The 17097-nt window shown below is 35.8% G+C and overlaps 2 protein-coding genes and 1 long non-coding RNA gene across 5 annotated transcripts; all 3 read left to right on the top strand.

Moving 5' to 3' along the window:
- The first annotated feature begins 5219 nt into the window (after nucleotides 1–5219).
- Nucleotides 5220–7960, top strand: LOC113284144 (UDP-glycosyltransferase 92A1-like). Of its 2 annotated transcripts, none has more exons than XM_026533567.1 (2): nucleotides 5220–5538; nucleotides 6112–7960. In XM_026533567.1, the coding sequence occupies exon 2, from the start codon at nucleotides 6114–6116 to the stop codon at nucleotides 7647–7649; it is 1536 nt and encodes a 511-aa protein (XP_026389352.1). In that variant the 5' UTR covers nucleotides 5220–5538; nucleotides 6112–6113; the 3' UTR covers nucleotides 7650–7960. The 2 variants fall into 2 exon arrangements, with proteins under 2 accessions (XP_026389352.1, XP_026389347.1); XM_026533562.1 differs by having other exon boundaries at nucleotides 6108–7960.
- A 650-nt stretch (nucleotides 7961–8610) lies between these two features.
- LOC113328163 lies at nucleotides 8611–10889 on the top strand. 2 transcript variants are annotated; one of them, XR_003349286.1, is made up of 5 exons: nucleotides 8611–8794; nucleotides 9035–9131; nucleotides 9264–9581; nucleotides 9688–10389; nucleotides 10557–10889. It is a non-coding gene; the product is annotated as an uncharacterized LOC113328163 (long non-coding RNA). The 2 variants fall into 2 exon arrangements; XR_003349284.1 differs by having other exon boundaries at nucleotides 9264–10389.
- A 1945-nt stretch (nucleotides 10890–12834) lies between these two features.
- Nucleotides 12835–16922, top strand: LOC113284133 (GDP-mannose transporter GONST1-like). Its single transcript, XM_026533553.1, has 10 exons — nucleotides 12835–13131; nucleotides 13357–13538; nucleotides 13921–14143; nucleotides 14291–14430; nucleotides 14642–14771; nucleotides 14952–15050; nucleotides 15159–15313; nucleotides 15675–15791; nucleotides 16197–16294; nucleotides 16422–16922. Exons 2-10 carry the CDS (start codon nucleotides 13363–13365, stop codon nucleotides 16472–16474), a joined length of 1191 nt encoding a protein of 396 aa, XP_026389338.1. The 5' UTR covers nucleotides 12835–13131; nucleotides 13357–13362; the 3' UTR covers nucleotides 16475–16922.
- The last annotated feature ends 175 nt before the right edge of the window (nucleotides 16923–17097 follow it).

The following is a 17097-nucleotide window of genomic DNA, read 5'->3' as shown; positions in this document are numbered from 1 at the left end:
TGCATTCCAAATAAAAAAGGAATCAAAATCTACAATACCATGCACGTAGATCAATAATATACATGTACATGTACCTGCATCTGAACTCGGGTGCATTCCACGTTTTCTCTTGTTTCTTCTCTATCACGCCAATGCACTTCAAACAATTTATGCTTGCTTGCCCGGAAGTCACTGGTTCTAACAGTCTAATCGGTTTCATAGATTTGCTCAAGGATTTTCTTTCTGCATTGTATCAAAAAATAATAAAATTTATTCCCTTAAACCCGAAAACTAAATCATGCAATCACATTAGATGTTGCACACAAAATGTAAAAAATTCACATAAAAAAAGGAAAGAATAATAATAATCACCTGAGATGGTATGATCGATATTTTTAATTGGTGTGACCGATCACAAAAGAGTTGTGTAATTGATACTTGTAATTGGTGTAACTGGTCCTAGTAATTAGTGTAATCGATCCTGGTAACTGGTGTAACCGATCCTAGTGACTTGTGTAACCGATCACAAGCAATACCATGAGTATATGGTAACCGGTCCTGGTAATTGATGTAACCTATCTTGGTAACTGACATAACCGGTCCTGGTAACTTGTGTGTTCGTCACAAGTAATCCATATTAAGGTATAACAGATCCTAGTGATTGGTATAACCGATTGAACCCATGATTGTGGTTTGATATTTGATCAATCACATAGTTGTCTTGGAATACAGATGAACCAATTCTAAACTTGTTTGGAAGTGTGGTATAATCGATTCCAAGATTGTAAATATGAAAAAGGATTTACAAAAAAAAAAAAAGATGTCAACATACTTTGAACACGAACAATAAATCTTATCTTTTATTGTTCAAAGATATTCCTTAATTACTCAAGGAGATCCCGGTCCTAAATAAATTAAGAATATTTTAATTAAGGTTGTTAGTTTTATATGCTTTAATTACCAGCAATTAATTGCATATCTCTAGAGAATTAAAATTAGTAATGTGCATTTACAAATTGAAGATTTTCTATTGAGAGATTTCAGAAAATATTGGACAAAGCATTTCCAGGAATTATGAAAACCGATTTGGGCATTTATTGCATATCTTAAGAATATTTCGGTTTTGGAAATTCCTTGGTGTCCAAACATCCTTGGTCTATAAATACCTATGTTTGCATTTCTAGAAAACCATCCTAAGAGCCAGGAAAACTTCATATTTTTCTTGTTTCTGGTGGAGTCGTCTATCCGGAGAGGAAAGTACCTTAATTAGGAGAAATCTCTTACGACCGCTCGTTTAAAGACTTCCGTGGGATCAAGAAGCTCTACCAGTACCGTTGGTGGAAACTAGATAATTGCAGTTTAATAGTTTTCGATTGATTTGATTGACTAATGGTTTTGTTGAACTTTGATTGCACCTAGTTTGTTTATTCTTGAGAATCTTCTCTTCTGATATAAGATTCACTCAAACTAGATCGAAGTGTCGACGAGATCTTTAGAACTGTTTGTAGATCTAAAGACATCTTGTGATAATCCATTGTTAACATACTCCATTATGTGCATGATTGATCACAAGAGATTCAAGTGGTGTTGTGCAGGTTTAATTGAAGATTAAAGAAGATTTGAAGACGACGAAGATTTCTTATTGGTTTCTCATATCTTTTTGTAGCACAAACCTTGATCGGCTGGGATCCAACTAGAATCAAATTTATTCGATTGATTAGTTGCGTGAGATCGGTAACACCTAATAGTTTTCTTGAGTTCTATTTTGATTGTTACAAATCCGAATATTATTACTTAGGTAACAGAGATTGGATTGATCCAACCATGCAAAGAAGTTTATTAGTTTAAACGGAAGAGCCTTTGCATATGACTTGAGATATCTTTATCTGGAAAGAATCAATAGAGTTATTACCAAACCGATTTATTGTTCCTTTACTGTTTGGAATACGATCCAAAGGAATTGTTCCAGTGCGCGCACTTATTTAATGTCGGAAGCGCAGGGATAATGAAGAAACTAAGTGAACTAGGTTTAGTTTCTTGGTCTCAACTATACGAAGTTGGTTTAGATTTTGTATAGCGGCTTAATTCTGAGAGTATTCAATTGTGGACTTGGTCTCGGAGTTTTTCTGCATTTGCGTTTTCCTCATTAACAAAATCTTGTTGTGTCTTTTACTTTTCTATTTCCGCAATTATAATTGTTTATTATAATTAAAAGTAAAATATACAAACGTTAAATCTGTATTACTTGATAGTGACCCTATAGAGTTTGGTTAAGTCCGAACCTATTATCAAGTAATCACACTTTGATTGTCGTATTGTCTCGATCTCGTATCCATAGACGATCACACAAAGTGTGAATACCAATTTGTCATATTGTCTCGACCTTGTCCATAAACAATCACTTTCGGTAAGAGGACTTATAGGTGGATATTTTAAAGATTGTGGTGTATTTAGGTACCCTCGTCTTTTCACCCCATCTAATTGAATTCTACTCACTCCTCTTTCCCTTGCCCACAAAACTTCTTCAAGTGCACCCATTGCTTCAGCTTGTTTTGGATCTACTGCTTGTTTGATGAGACATCACACTCTATTGCCCCTTCTTGCAAAATCCCTTCCAATTAGACCAATTCAAGACTATAATTAATTTTTTATGAAGGAAACATCAAAGTTAATTTTTTCGACATGCTCTAAAGGAGGTTTCCAAGTATTTATTTCAGGTTCACTACTAATTATTTAGCTTCCACTACTATTAACAGTAGATTTCCAGTCTTCATAGTTTTATCAATGTCTTCAGAGATTGCATGAGCATCCACCTACACATTGTCAAAAACTTTTGAGTATCTGGCCTTCCATATATACCAAGTTGTGAAGTTGACATACTGAAAGTTTCTTTGATCCACCTGCACATTGTTGGAGCTAACACTGAAAATAGTACACAACCATTGATGAAAGTTAAAATTCCTAAAGGTCTGGAAAATATTAGAGTTAATCGTATTCCGTATACTAACTGTGACAGGGAAATCAATAAAAAGATGTTGAACATTTTCAGACCCATTGTGACATATTTATGTTTTGTGAATCTATCAATTCTATTCTTAGTAGGGAGGCATGAATGCAAACATTTCCACATAAAAGCCGGATTCTAGGAGGTAGAGGTTAGCCTCTGATAGAGGAAAAACAAACATGTTGTTAGGCCTATTCCTACACACATACCAAAAACTGATATTTGGCATATATGCACCCACTACCATGGGTATGCCAAACTGCCAAACTCATATGCATATATGTCAGGAATAACATATAGGGATACACGATAGAGTTTCCAGCGAGCGATAGAGTGTCAATCGCTCGCTGGTCAAGCTGTCGCTCACTGGTATGATTAGCGGTTATAAGATCCTCATCCAACGGCTACTATTCCACCCCCCTATAAATACGTAATTTCAAACTCATTTTAACTCACACTAGAATTTTCTAAACCTCTCTAGAATTTCTCAATCTCCAATTCTTTTCATCACTCTTCTAATTCCTCAGAGAGCATGGCTGATAATATGAACATTGCTGAGTTCGTAGCAAACCAACGTGCTGCCGAAAATCGAAGAGTGAAATTAGAAAAAGTGAAATTAGGGGAAGTCAATTTATGAGGCGAAAACAAAAATTCACTATTGCGGAAGATGAATGTATTTGCAGGAATTATATTTATTTTACTGAGGATGCATTTCATCCCCAAACATTGTGGCAAAGGATTTTTCGGAAATTTCGAGAACAAACAATGAACCTCAACAATCGTGATGTTTTAGAGTTGATTCAGCACTTCATTACAATTAAGCAGGAAGTTACTAGGTATGTTGCTTTACTTCAGCAAGAAGGTCCAAACTTGAGAAGTGGTGAAACCATGATGGAACTTCAACAAAGGTGTGGTGCTAAATATTATATCTATGGGAAAAAATTCCATTTTGAAAGTTGTTTCGAGATTTTAAGATATTTGCCCAAATACTGTCCAACATTTATGTTGTAATTTCTTAATTGTCCACTTAAGTTTTTATGTTTTAATTTCTTAATTTTCTAAGTATTAATTTTTAATATTTGTTTAAGTTCTTAATTATAAGATTGGATTAAGAATAGAATTAATATTAATTTTCAACAATATTCGCCAAATTTTCAAATTCATTAAACTTCGATATAATCTTTAATAGTCATTTTACAAGATATAAAACTAGACAATAATTGGAAAGACTTCAAAAATAAAATTTGGGACAATGTTCTTCATCTTGTTAATCTTCTTCATTTCACAAAACTTCTAATGAATACGCTCATGAACGGAATTTCCTTTGTTTATCTTCTTCTGTGGCTTCAAATTTGTTTTGTTTTGATTTTCTTTGGCTTCAACTTTTCTTTGCCTTTTCTTAGTTGCGGTTTGGACTTGGTTAATATCCAAAACTTGAAGACTTCTTTGCTTCTTACCTATTTCTTTATACTTATCACATATGTTCTTAACGACACCCTCTTACCTACTCCAGAAAAATCAAGTTGTGTTGCTGAATCAAGTTGGGTTTAAAATTGTGTCATTTCGGAAATTTCAAAAAAAATAAATTAGATTGAGAAAGAGAGAAAAGAGAAATTTAGATTAAGAAAGAGAGAATTAGAGAAATTTTTGTGTAAAATTTTTTGGGGTAACTTCCGAGTTTGAAAATTACCTGTTTATAGCGATAAAGAACTAACCGTTTGGCGCTAGAGTTAACATCGACCGATATTCATAATACCGTCGGTGTTATTGAAAACATCTACCGCTAGAAACTCTGTCGCTCAGTGATTTTCCCATAATGACGCAACTCGTTTATCATGCCACATGATACGCTAAACAACATTTTTTTTACCATACCTACAGGAACATGCCTTATAATGCTTTTAATCGACAGTCTAGTAGGATTGAATTTGTTGCCTTTCATTTTGATATTTGGATGGCATTGGTGTTTTGATGCCATTTCGGTCTTTGGCATAACTTATTGGGGGTCATGGAATCTTGTAATCTCAGACTCTCACTGCATGAGATTAATACTTGTTCTCCTATGTGGTTGGAATATTTTTCCCCGGCGGAGATGCCGCATAATGCATGAGATTTGTCATTATTAATCTCATAGTTAAGATTGTTGATGGGGCCGTCCACGTACCAGGAAATATTCGCACTAAAACTAAAACTACTAGTACTAGTTGTTTTTTCTTCTTTTTCCTTGGAAGTTGTGTTTGGGGCAATTGCCCCCTCCATGGTTGTTCTACCATTTTGTTCCTTGATCAAAGTAATTAGAACGGAGTGGAGTTAGTGATCAGTGAGTGAGTGACATTTTCATTTTAAGGTAGATTCTGTCATCTGCCATTCGTAACAGAATATTTCTTCTTTTGCTCATCTGCTAGTTCTGTAACTTGTCAATAAAAGAAGACCTAATTATATCACTACAAAACTTCGAAAGAAACATTCAAGGAGATTTAGAGCTTGGATAATTTCTACCAAACCGAACTCGTTCTACTGCTACTGTTAATCGCTATTGTGGAGTCCATCACCAGGTAGGCTTCCCTCCCTTCTTCTCTCAATTGTTTTCCAAACTGTGAAGATCTGTCTAGCTGACCATAAAACATTGATTGAATTGGGTTGAGTTTCTTTTACTAGTAATTTCAAGCTCAATATAATCAGTTCCCCCAAAGTTCATGTCAAAAACTAATCCTAAGGGTTCATGTCAAAGTAACTTTTTTTTTCAATGGGAAATTTACTACTAGTGTTTGATCAAGTCAGTTTGGTTCAATTTGATAATTAGGGGTTTTCTTCTTGATAGATGTAAGTAAGTTTAGTCTTTCTGTGCTTTGATTATACCATGTTTTATTTTATTGAGCACCCTGTATTAGCAATTTGGTATGTGGTGGACTACTAGGATCATAAATTTCTTCCTCTACTAATCTTTTTAATCATCTGGATGAAATGGAAGCCATCCATTTACATCACTATTTTCATACTTGTATATATGCACAGTTCTTTAAGTGTTGTTTCTACTTTGTATAAGCCGATTTATTCTTTATGTATGCATCATTTCAAAAATTCTAGTCAATTTGGTGTAATTTTTCTCCTCATCTTTTTTCAGGCAGGCATGGATACGTTTGTGACCAAGGTAAAGACAACAACGGAGTCACCTTCATCTTCTAGTATTCCTAGTCTGCAAGTACCTTCTTCATCTTCTAGATATGTCGTACTATTCCCATTCCCTGCTCAAGGTCATCTGAACCCATTCTTAGATTTTGCACGGAAGTTAGCTTCTCGTCGTATACCAGATGTCCTCATCAAAATCATAAGTACGCCTGATAATATCCAAAAGCTAAGCCCTCGATTCCTGGCTTACCCTACTATCGAGTTCGTCGAGCTTCCTCCTTTCAATGAAAATGCAGAGAATACAGATTCTCTGTCAAGTCTCTCTGCGGTAGCTAAGTTCTACCACTCCTCTGAATCACTGAAACCCTCTTTCATACTTTTGATCTCACAATTAATTCAGTCTAATGGTGGTAATCCACCTATCTGCATCATCTCCGATATGTTCTTGGGGTTCACAGTTGAAGTTGCTCATAGTTTTGGGTCTCGTCATGTTCCTCTGTATACTTCTGGACCTTATGCTATGTCAATTTACAACTCAATATGGACTCATTTGCCTCACAGACACACACCCACTGCAGATGTGCTTACTTTACCTGGTCTACCACCTAATCTCACAATTCACCGTAACCAGCTATCTCAGAACATGATCAAGGCTGCATCTTCTTATACCCAAGATTCACCACCCACTTTCGCTGCTCGTCAAGCTGGATACTGCAAGAATTCAGACGCAGGTATATGGAATACTGTTGATGTTCTTGAGAAATATTGGCTCCAGCATTGGGAAAGTTCTAGTGGAAGACCAGTTTGGGCTATAGGACCTCTTCTCCCAATTTCGTCCAACGAAAATGAACGAGGAGGGAAGGTTCCTGGTATGTCACCTCGTGAATGTGCAGAATGGCTGAGCCTACACCCAGCAAAATCTGTTCTTTATGTCTCCTTTGGTTCTCAGAACAGTATTCCTGTTGACCAGATGATGGAGTTTGCAAAGGGTTTGGAAAAAAGTGAGCAAAGGTTTATTTGGGTGCTTAGGAATCCCACAGGGTTTGAAGTTGGTGATGAGTTCAGGTCAGAATGGTTACCCCATGGGTTTGAAGAGAGGATGCGACAGAAAGGAAAAGGATTATTAGTTAAGAATTGGTGTCCACAAATTGAGATTCTATCTCATGAATCTACTGGTGCATTTTTGAGTCACTGTGGATGGAATTCAATACTAGAAAGTTTGAGCAATGGTATTCTGATCATTGGTTGGCCTCTTGGGTCCGAACAATATTACAACTCAAAGTTGTTAGAAGAAGAATTAGGGGTTTGCCTAGAGTTGGCTAGAGGATTTGACGCGCATATCAATTGTGAAGACGTCGCTGAAACGGTTAGATTAGTGATGGAGGGTGAGAAAGGAGTTGAGATGAGGAAGAAGGCTGAAGATTTGAGTGAAGAAATGAAAAAAGCTTTAATGGACAATGGCTCATCTGTTCAAGCCTTGGATGATTTTATCAAGACTCTGATGATGTGGGGTGAGGAGGATATCAAACATTGTTAATTTCTGTTCGACTTGTATCAGCAAAAGTTATGATGACGACTAAGCAACATATACAAGGTAATACATAAAAGGTGATGCTTCATGTAAGTTTATACTAGTGACGGATTTTTGTGTGCAACGGATTCTGTATGCTGTGCAGACTTGCACTGTGTATTGTGCAAGGCTCCAGCTCTTTCTATTGTACGTTGAACACCAGCCTAGGTATGGAACATGTTTAAAAAGTATAACTTATTAGCTCAAATAAATATATGGTAAATTTCTGAGGTAGTCTTTAATTAAGAAGCTTTTATACTAATTAATCTTTATTTTAATGTCAACGTGTGAAGAAATTTGTGAAATTTCACAATTTTAAGTTTATGAGTGAGATTTTTGGATTAATGGTAGTGGGTTTTTCAATTTTCTGTCAGATTAACTTGTATTTTACCAAGAAATGGACTTGTCTTTTCTATTTTGTGTTCGAAGAAATATGCCTACAGATGATGTTAATTTGGATACTCATGCTGATTTAGTTATTGAAAGACATGTTTTATTCGATAAATTTGGCATGTCGAATCTTGGTGAACATAATGTGGTGGTAGTTAGATTAACTTACCAGTCCTATAAGAAGAGAGTTTGGTAACAGGTATGTGTATTCTTCATCTATTTCTTTGTAATTACATGACGTACTTGTGTAATCTATGTGTCATTAGTTAAGCCAAATTGGTTGTTGCAAGAGTTAGCCCAAGACAATGCAAGAACAGTTTACATTTTGATATATGTAGTGCGTGCGAGGCAGCATAAGGATAAGTTAGAGGCAATTTTCTGCTTTGTACTCTTCTCTGGAGTAGCTATTTAGAAGCTGAAACCCTTTTAAAGATGGAAGCAGGCATTTTGGAAAATTTTGTGTGGCGTAATCTAGACATGCCTCATAGATAAAGCTTCCAACATCTTTAAAAGCTATATGTATAGCGGTAGAAGATTGGTTTTGTATTGCAGAATGGGTGTTTAAGCTCTATAATGTAAACTTTGTTGATCTAGAGTAGTTTGGTGGTTTCTTGTGTAGGTCAATGAAGAGTCTTAACAGCGAGGCAGTTGACCTGGAAGCTGATACAGATGAAAAGAGAGAGAGAGAGATAAACAGACTCGCAGCATCAGGCTAGTGAAAGGTCCGAACCAAGCTTTGCTGTCTGGTTTGGCATATTTCAATAATATGATTGTTGTGATTGTTGTGAAAATATGATGTAGCGATTCAGTAAAACTTTCTGTAGGAATTCAATAATATGCTTGTTGTGAAAACAAGTTAGAAAAAAAGTTGTTGTTAGAATTGAGTTCATAGACTACATCATAGTTTGATGATTCTTAATATTCTGACAAATTGTTTTTGGTTTTTGATTTATATCTGGCAGCCTTGTCGGATCACTGAATAAGATCCCTCTCTCCATCCCGGGAATCCTTCTGTTCAAGTTTCCCACTAGTTTTCAGAACTAGACCAGCATCCTTTTGGTAGGTTCCATCAAAATACAAGCTCTGATTTATCTTGTATTTCTCAGTCCATCTGTAATGCTAGTGAATGAATTTGGCTTGTCTACTTGCATTTAAAAATCTCACTAGATATTCCTGGGCTTTGTATTCCAGGTGTTTTAGCAGGAGTGTTATTTGCCAGGGCCAAAATGAGGGAAAAATCCTAGTCCTGACATCAGCAGGAACTAATTTGTACCTCAAAATTGGGTTGCAGTGGTAACAAAAACTCTGCAAACAAAGTTGACCTTCTCAAGTGCAAGCCCAAAGGAAAATAAGTTACCATCCGAAGACGGCATTGTTAATGCTTTAGATTTGAAACTGGTTCCTTGGATTGCTGGTAATTTGTCTCTTTCTCTTCACTCTTCTAAACATGCTCCTAAAAATTATTAAGAAGGAAAAAATTTAAACCTACTGGTCTTCATACCCGCAAAGGTACATTCATTTTCTCTACTCTTTTATAATGTTCATAATCATTTCAATTGATCCATTTCTCATTTCAGACAGTAATTTGCGAATGTGAATTTGCAATTTTCTGCAGGTGGATGTGTTGTTGATGAGAAATTGCCAAATTATGCTGTTTCTGATCTGACAGACTTCGAGGTACTGTCTATTGTCTCCAAAGCTATTGCTTGTATATGTTTTCATATACAAAGAGAACAGGTTTGGATTTTAAAAAATGTTAGTACATGAATATAAGAAATAGGGTTAAGGAAATTGTTCTCCAACAACCATCCTTCATTGTCAGAGTGTTCAGTTCAGTGGCATGACGATATACTGAGTCATAAATACTAAATACCTGGAAAAATAGCTGGCAAAATAATGAATTAAATTTGTCTGTACATGCTTTGATTTATCCAAATAGGGTCTTATCTAAATGGGAGATTCCTGGGATGATTCCTAGAAAAATTATCTAAAAATAAGAGCATAATTTGGCACATTCTAATGCAACTTTAAACTTTATTTTTAAAGGAGTTGTTAGGTCTTGTAGTAGATGTATGGAGATATTATGGGTATCCACCAAATAGTTGATGATTTGACCATTAGCTTATGAGATGATGATTCATAGTTGTACACCAAAATTATGTTGCATTCATAACCATCAAAAGTGGAAATTTAATTAGTGGATCTTGCAATTTGGTTGCTCTTGTTCTTGTCAATTTGTTGGTGAGCTTCCACTAAAATTGAAAAAACTAGCGTTTTAACATGGAGGAGGACCACAGTGGGCTTCTTCTTCCACCAAGTAAGTGGGTTTGGCTAAAGAAAGTTCATATGTTGATTTTTTTTTATTTATTTTTTGCTTCTTCTTCTTTAAGTGGCTTTAAATTAGCTGCGAAAGTGATATTTACTGATTTTGAATCTTTTTTTAATACATCTCAATGGGTAATTTCAATTTTGTTTGTTCACCAGTGAATCAGTGATGGCCTTCGGCAAATACGAAAATGCCTCGAGCTTGTGATAATCAACATATAAAGAGGAAAGGAACCCATTGTGTGTAATGTTTATAAGCTCGTGGATGAAGAATTATTGGACCATTGCCATTCCTGAAGTGATTTTTGCAATGCTAGTACTCAAAATGGACCCAGTCAGGGGGAAATGATCCCTTCAAGTTTGGACACTGTTGAATGTATGACTAAATGACCTCAGTGCAACCAAGTGGATTGCTTCTTTTACAACCTTGCTATAGGGGCGGCATGTTCTAATAGAAGGGCGACATTCTAATAAGACAAAAAGAATCATTACATGATCATTCAAGGTGTCCCTTATAAAAAAAATTTAGAAATGATAAATTAACCCTCATAATTGATAATCTAGTTTGGTGATGATAATCAAGTTTAATGTTAATGATTAAATTCACTTATATTAACTCAAAATCAAAACAAAATCAGATTTTAGAGTTTTTTTTTAAAAAAAGTTTGGAGATGGTAGAGAAGTTTTAACCCAAAGTGAAGGTCAATCTCAATTAATTGAAGAAATTAACCAACAAAGTGAAAACCCAATGTCTGAAAATGACCAGGTATACTTCTAAATTAGTCCCAACTAGCTTTTTGTTGCTCAAATACGTAAAAAAAAATCAATTTCTTACATTTTTAGAGATAATTACGGTTGGCATTTCGCTCGTAACCAACCGTAATTCATAGTTATGGTTAGTAAAAGATGAACCACCAACCGTAACTGGTTAAATTTGGGGAAAAACCCAATTGTAAAACCAGTTACGGTTGGTAACTAAATGCTCGATACGTAACCAAATGCTCAATACGAACCGTAATATAAAAATGGTTACCAACCGTAACTGAAGAAAATTTTCAGATATAAGAACATACGGTTGGTAATTGAACTATTACCAACCGTAACAACATCAAATTCTCCAGTAACGGTTCGTAATAGAGTTAAAATCAACCGTAGCTCACATAAACCCAGAAATTTGAATTTCAATTTTCAGCTAAAATCCCAATTTCTGATAGAAATTAAACTTAAATCGAACAAAATAAACTAAACCCTAACTGGTTTTTCATAATATACCTCATATAAGTCATTACACTTGATTAATTTTCGAATCGCTGATTAATCGAAGACGATGAAATTTCCAGTTTTAATGGAGGTTACAGTTGATGGAGAGGAGAAGAAAAGATGAAGAAGAAGATGAAAAAAAACTGATTTGATTTTTTCTGATTCATTAGGTTTAAAAAAAATTTGATTTGATATTGGTTGATTTAAGGTGAAAAGGGTAATCTACTCAATTTACATCCCCTTTAGGACATCCCCTAGCCAACTAAAAGGACATTACTATCACAGTGCCACCCCTCTACTAAATCATGCCGGCCCTATACCAAGGTTGTTCTTTTGGGTCTTCACGACTTCAATTTTAAAGGAAATATAAAGCGGTATTTTTTTTTAGGCAAAAATGATAGACACACAATGTTGTGTGTACCGTGTGAGGGAGGGATGAGACCCATTTCTACCTACTCCTATCTCAACGCAGAGAGAATGATCTTTCTGCCGTTGGATCCCCTCCCGGTGTACACAACGTTGTGTGTAGCAAAACTGTTCTTTAGGATACACATAAAGATGTGGGAAAAGGTACCAAGTTGTAGTCCAATCCAATGATACTAGTTGTTGAGTTTTTTATTCAGCTAAATGCTTGAAACTATCTGTAAACTCTTTAAGTATTGGCTCCAAGTTGGTACAAATGCATTATTAAAGATAATAATAATACACAATTGTTGGTCAATGTAGCAAAATTACTGTGAGAAATCACCGACCAAATGCAATTTTCTCTGGACAGTCTGCAACTCTTATAATGGATATTAGAAGCAAGATGTTTTTACTTCTGCTTGATAGCTCTCTCCACTTATCGAAAATTGGTAAGCATTATGGAATTTATGACACACTGCTTTACTGTCATTGCATTTGCTTCTTCTATCATGACTTCCTCGAAGTCACCCACTTGTACAGAAAAAGGCTCACCAGCTAGAGGGAAGGAGTTCCATTTTGTTGAACCCAATTGGATATAGTCAAGAATGCGTCAAAACCCCTAAAGCCGGTTTCAAAAATCCGACAGAGGAAAACTGTTCATTTATTTAGCAGTCCTGTAAGAATGTCGGGCGGAAATATCCACACTCAACAACCACTTATTATAATGAAAATGAACATAAAAAAAAGGTAAAGTAAACTAAAAAAACCGAAAATAAACTCAGCTGTATATTTATCAAATTTTCAGTTTAAATATCTGAAGCTGATTTCCTTTTCATTCTCCCATTCTTGACTTTCTCCTCTTACAGCTCAAATTCCATCAACCCCATTTCTTCAAAATTCAACTCCACTCTAATCTTCTTCTTCTTCTTTTGTTTCTTTTGGGGTTCTTCTGAATAGACAGACCTTTTCGTGAAAGAAAAAGATTCAAACCCTGGTTTCATTTGGGTTTCTTTACTTCAAGTTTTGATGATGGTTTCAACTTGTTAGCAGCAGCTTGAATAAATACAAGGTAAATTTCTGAATTAGTACTTCATTAAGAAGCTTTTATTGTACTAACTGGTCTTTAATTTAATGTCAACCTATGTTTAAATTTCACAAATTAAGTTTTTGAGTTTCGGATTGTTTATGTTAATTTGGTTGTGGGTTTTTCAATTCTTTGTCAGATTGACTTGTTTTTGACCAACAACTGGACTGTCTGAATACTAATAATCTTGTCTTTTTTTTGTGTGTTTAGAGAATTATGCCTACAGGTGGTGTTAATTTGGATTCTCCTGATGATTTAGTTATTGAAAGACAGTTACTATTAGATGACACAACTCAAAATGTAGATAAATTTGGGATTTCGAATCGCGGGGAACATAATGTAGTTGTACTAGATCAACTCACAAGTCCATTACGAAGAGAGTTTGGTAACAGGTGTGTTCATTTCTTCATAATTACATTACTTACTTGTGTAATCTCTGTGCCATTAGTTAGGACAAATTGGTTGTTGCAAGGGTTAGTCCAAGTCAATGCTAGAACAGTTCGCAATTCTATATGTGCAGCGCGAGGCATCTGTTTCATACTATTCTGTTGGGTTGTCTAGTTTAAAGCTTTAACCCATTTCAAGATGGAACCAGGCATTTTGGAGGACTTCGTGTGGCGTAATCTAGGCATGCTTCATAATAAAGCCTCCAACGTCTTTAAAAGCTATATATGCATAGTGGTAGAAGATTGGTTTTAGTATTGCAGCATGGGTGATTAAGCTCTATAATGTAAACTTTGCTGATCTAGAGTAGTTTGGTGGTTTCTTGTGTAGGTCAATGAAGAGTCTTAACAGCGAGGCAGTTGACCTGGAAGCTGGTGCAGATGACAAAGAAAGAGATAAGCAGACTCGCAGCATCAAGCTAGTGAAAGATCCGAACCAAGCTTTATTATCTGGTTTGGCATATTGCATCTCATCATGCAGTATGATACTTATTAACAAGTATGTCCTCTCCAGCTACGATTTTAATGCTGGGATATCACTGATGCTCTACCAGGTGAGTTACTAGCTGTCATACTTAGTTTTTATGTGGTGACAGTTTTACATTTGATTCTAGTAAGCTTTTAGTTTATTCCTTGACCCTTGATGATTGTTAACTAGTTCCGATTTATAACTTATTTACAAATCTGCTATGTGGATGCAGAATCTTGTCTCGGTGGTTATTGTTTCCACGCTGAGTTTTTTTGGTCTGATCTCCACAGAGCCACTTACTTGGAAATTGGTTAGGGTCTGGTTACCTGTGAATTTTATATTTGTTGGGATGCTTATCACAAGCCTTTTCAGGTACCAGGCTTCTTTTGGTCAGTTTCATGGATTAATGTAGTGCGATCTTTGCTAGAATTATGATGCTTTTACTCTTGTTATTTAATTTGGTCCAATCTGCTTCTTGGGTATTCACTTGGTTTAATGTTCTTCAATTTTGGTTCATAATCCGGTGCTTAGCAAGAAGTGTTTTCTCCTTGACGACGGCTCATTTTTGTCCTTGTTCTTGCAGTCTGAAGTACATTAATGTTGCTATGGTGACAGTTCTGAAAAATGTTACGAATGTTATAACTGCTCTTGGTGAAATGTACCTATTCAAGAAGAGCCACGATAGTAGAGTCTGGGCTGCTCTGTTCTTAATGGTATTTAACTGGAGCCATATGAATTTGTATAAATGTCTGAACTGACTACTATGTTACCACAAGATTGCAGTTGATTACGAATTACGTTTCCCTTCACTATCTATGAATCGTTGTATCTCCTTTGTAAGTCAACTTTCAAATCATTCTGGTTGTATGACTAGAAGAAGATTTCCCTTACAGATCATTTCAGCCGTTTCTGGTGGAGTTACAGACATCTCTTTTCATGCTGTGGGTTATACGTGGCAGATACTTAATTGTTTCTTGACGGCATCATATTCGGTAGCTACCTCTAGTTTGTCCTTTTACTTTAGCATTGATTCTTTGTCACATCTTGTTGCGAATTTCTGCAGTTATTCTTTGTGTGTAATATTTTTAATTTTCCTCCAGTTGACTTTAAGGAGAGTCATGGATACAGTAAAGCAAGTCACAAAATCTGGAAATTTGAATGAGTTCACGATGGTCTTACTTAACAACACTCTCTCTTTGCCACTGGGACTTCTGCTTATTTTCTTGTTCAACGAAGTGGACTATCTTTTCGATACGTAAGTTACTTTGTCCTCGTTTTTACTTCCACGCGTAAATACCAAATTAGTTTGCTAGTTTCCTTTTAGTCTCCCTTCAGATATAGTTGTCTATACGTGTCTTCTAACATAAAGTTTAATCCGCCCTGAAGATTTCCCTGATAGCTATTCTTTTAGTATCTGGTTATCATCTTAGAATTCAGTTTCAGTTTTCTGTTTGCTGCATAAGTTTGAAATACTTTAGATGCTCCTCAGACTCTTGACAACTTAGGAAACGGTTTAGTGAGTGACAATTAGTCTAATTAGGTTATAGCTTTCTGAATCTCCCCAAACAACATATCTGTTTCGCATTCCTACCGACATTCTTGAAGTGAACTGGCAGGCCTCTTCTGAGAATGCCGACGTTCTGGTTGGTCATGACATCAAGTGGATTCCTAGGCCTTGCTATCAGCTTCACATCGATGTGGTTTCTGCACCAAACAGGGGCGACAACTTACAGGTACTACTCTTACAAATTATGGCTCCAGAAAATACCTGGAACCGTAAACTTGTTTATGTTTACAACTTAGTAACAAAGGATAATAATGTCCATGATATCCTACTAGAATGAAAGGAAGCCAATGAGTTGGTTTAATTTTTGAGTGAGATTCCTTGCATGACTTTGTTTTAGGAAAATAAATATATTCACTAGTAGGTTAAATGAGGACCTGATGCATTTCGTTGAACTTGGTAGTGACCCAACCCATATAATCTTGTCTTCAGAAGTCATTAGTGCTGCACCCCCCAACAGTACAAGTTAAAGAAAAAATTGTTGTCAAAGTTGGGTGATTTACTACGTCATAGTTTGAATGTTAGATGATTCTTAATATTCTGGCAAAATTGTTTGTGGTTCTTGATTTGGCAGCCTTGTCGGATCACTGAATAAGATCCCTCTCTCAGTCGCGGGAATCCTTCTGTTCCACGTTCCTACTAGTTTTCAGAACTTTACCAGCATCCTTTTTGGTAGGTGTTCCATCTATATATACAAGCACTGATTTATTTCAGTCCATCTGTAATGCTAGTGAACAATTTTGGCTCGTCTACTTGCATTTAAAAATCTCACGAGATACTGCTGGGATTTATTTTCCAGGTCTTTTAGCAGGTGTGTTCTTTGCCAGAGCCAAAATGAGGGAAAAGTCCTAGTCCTGACATCAGCAGGAACTAATTTATACCACGAAATTAGGTTGCGGTGGTAACTAGATCTCTGCAAACCAAGTTGACCTTCTCACGTCCAATTCCAAAGGAAGATATGTTACCATCCGGCATCGTTATGGTTTAGATTCAGAAAGCGGTTTCTTGGATTGCTGGTAACCTGTCTGGAGTTTGTCTCGATTTCGCAGAAAACCTGGCTAGTGATTGTTTCTTGGATTGCTGGTAACCTGTCTGGAGTTTGTCTCGATTTCGCAGAAAACCTGGCTAGTGATTTTCTTCCTGGGATCAATTCATATTTGATCGGTATACGGATTTTTTTTCTTTTCTTTTGCTATATGTTAAATGTAAAGCTAACTACGCAAAACCAAAATACTACTGTACTTTTACGCAAAATGAAGTAATTCAATGATTAATCCCACTAAACTGGGTATAATTTTTTCAACTAAAATACTACTTGAGGTGCAGATTTTGCAATTCCATTTTCTACTACAACTTGAATCCGTTTTAGAGTACAAGAAGTAATTCTTATCTCCTGTTCTTGTTGGAACTAGAAATCTGAATCCGTTTAGAGTATCACAAGTCATCCCAAAACCAAGCCCTATATATACCCCTGA

Source organism: Papaver somniferum, chromosome 1 (genome assembly GCF_003573695.1).
Source record: "Papaver somniferum cultivar HN1 chromosome 1, ASM357369v1, whole genome shotgun sequence".
Taxonomy (NCBI): domain Eukaryota; kingdom Viridiplantae; phylum Streptophyta; class Magnoliopsida; order Ranunculales; family Papaveraceae; genus Papaver; species Papaver somniferum.
The sequence above is the reverse complement of the archived record's forward strand: the minus strand, read 5'-3'. Positions and strand labels throughout refer to the sequence as shown.

Coding starts and splice junctions, on each gene's coding strand:
- LOC113284133 (XM_026533553.1), top strand. CDS start 13,363: ATGCCTACAGGTGGTGTTAATTTGGATTCTCCTGATGATTTAGTTATT. Junction 13,539..13,920: donor CGAAGAGAGTTTGGTAACAG/GTGTGTTCATTT, acceptor TTTCTTGTGTAG/GTCAATGAAGAGTCTTAACA. Junction 16,295..16,421: donor CTTTACCAGCATCCTTTTTG/GTAGGTGTTCCA, acceptor TTTATTTTCCAG/GTCTTTTAGCAGGTGTGTTC.
- LOC113284144 (XM_026533567.1), top strand. CDS start 6,114: ATGGATACGTTTGTGACCAAGGTAAAGACAACAACGGAGTCACCTTCA.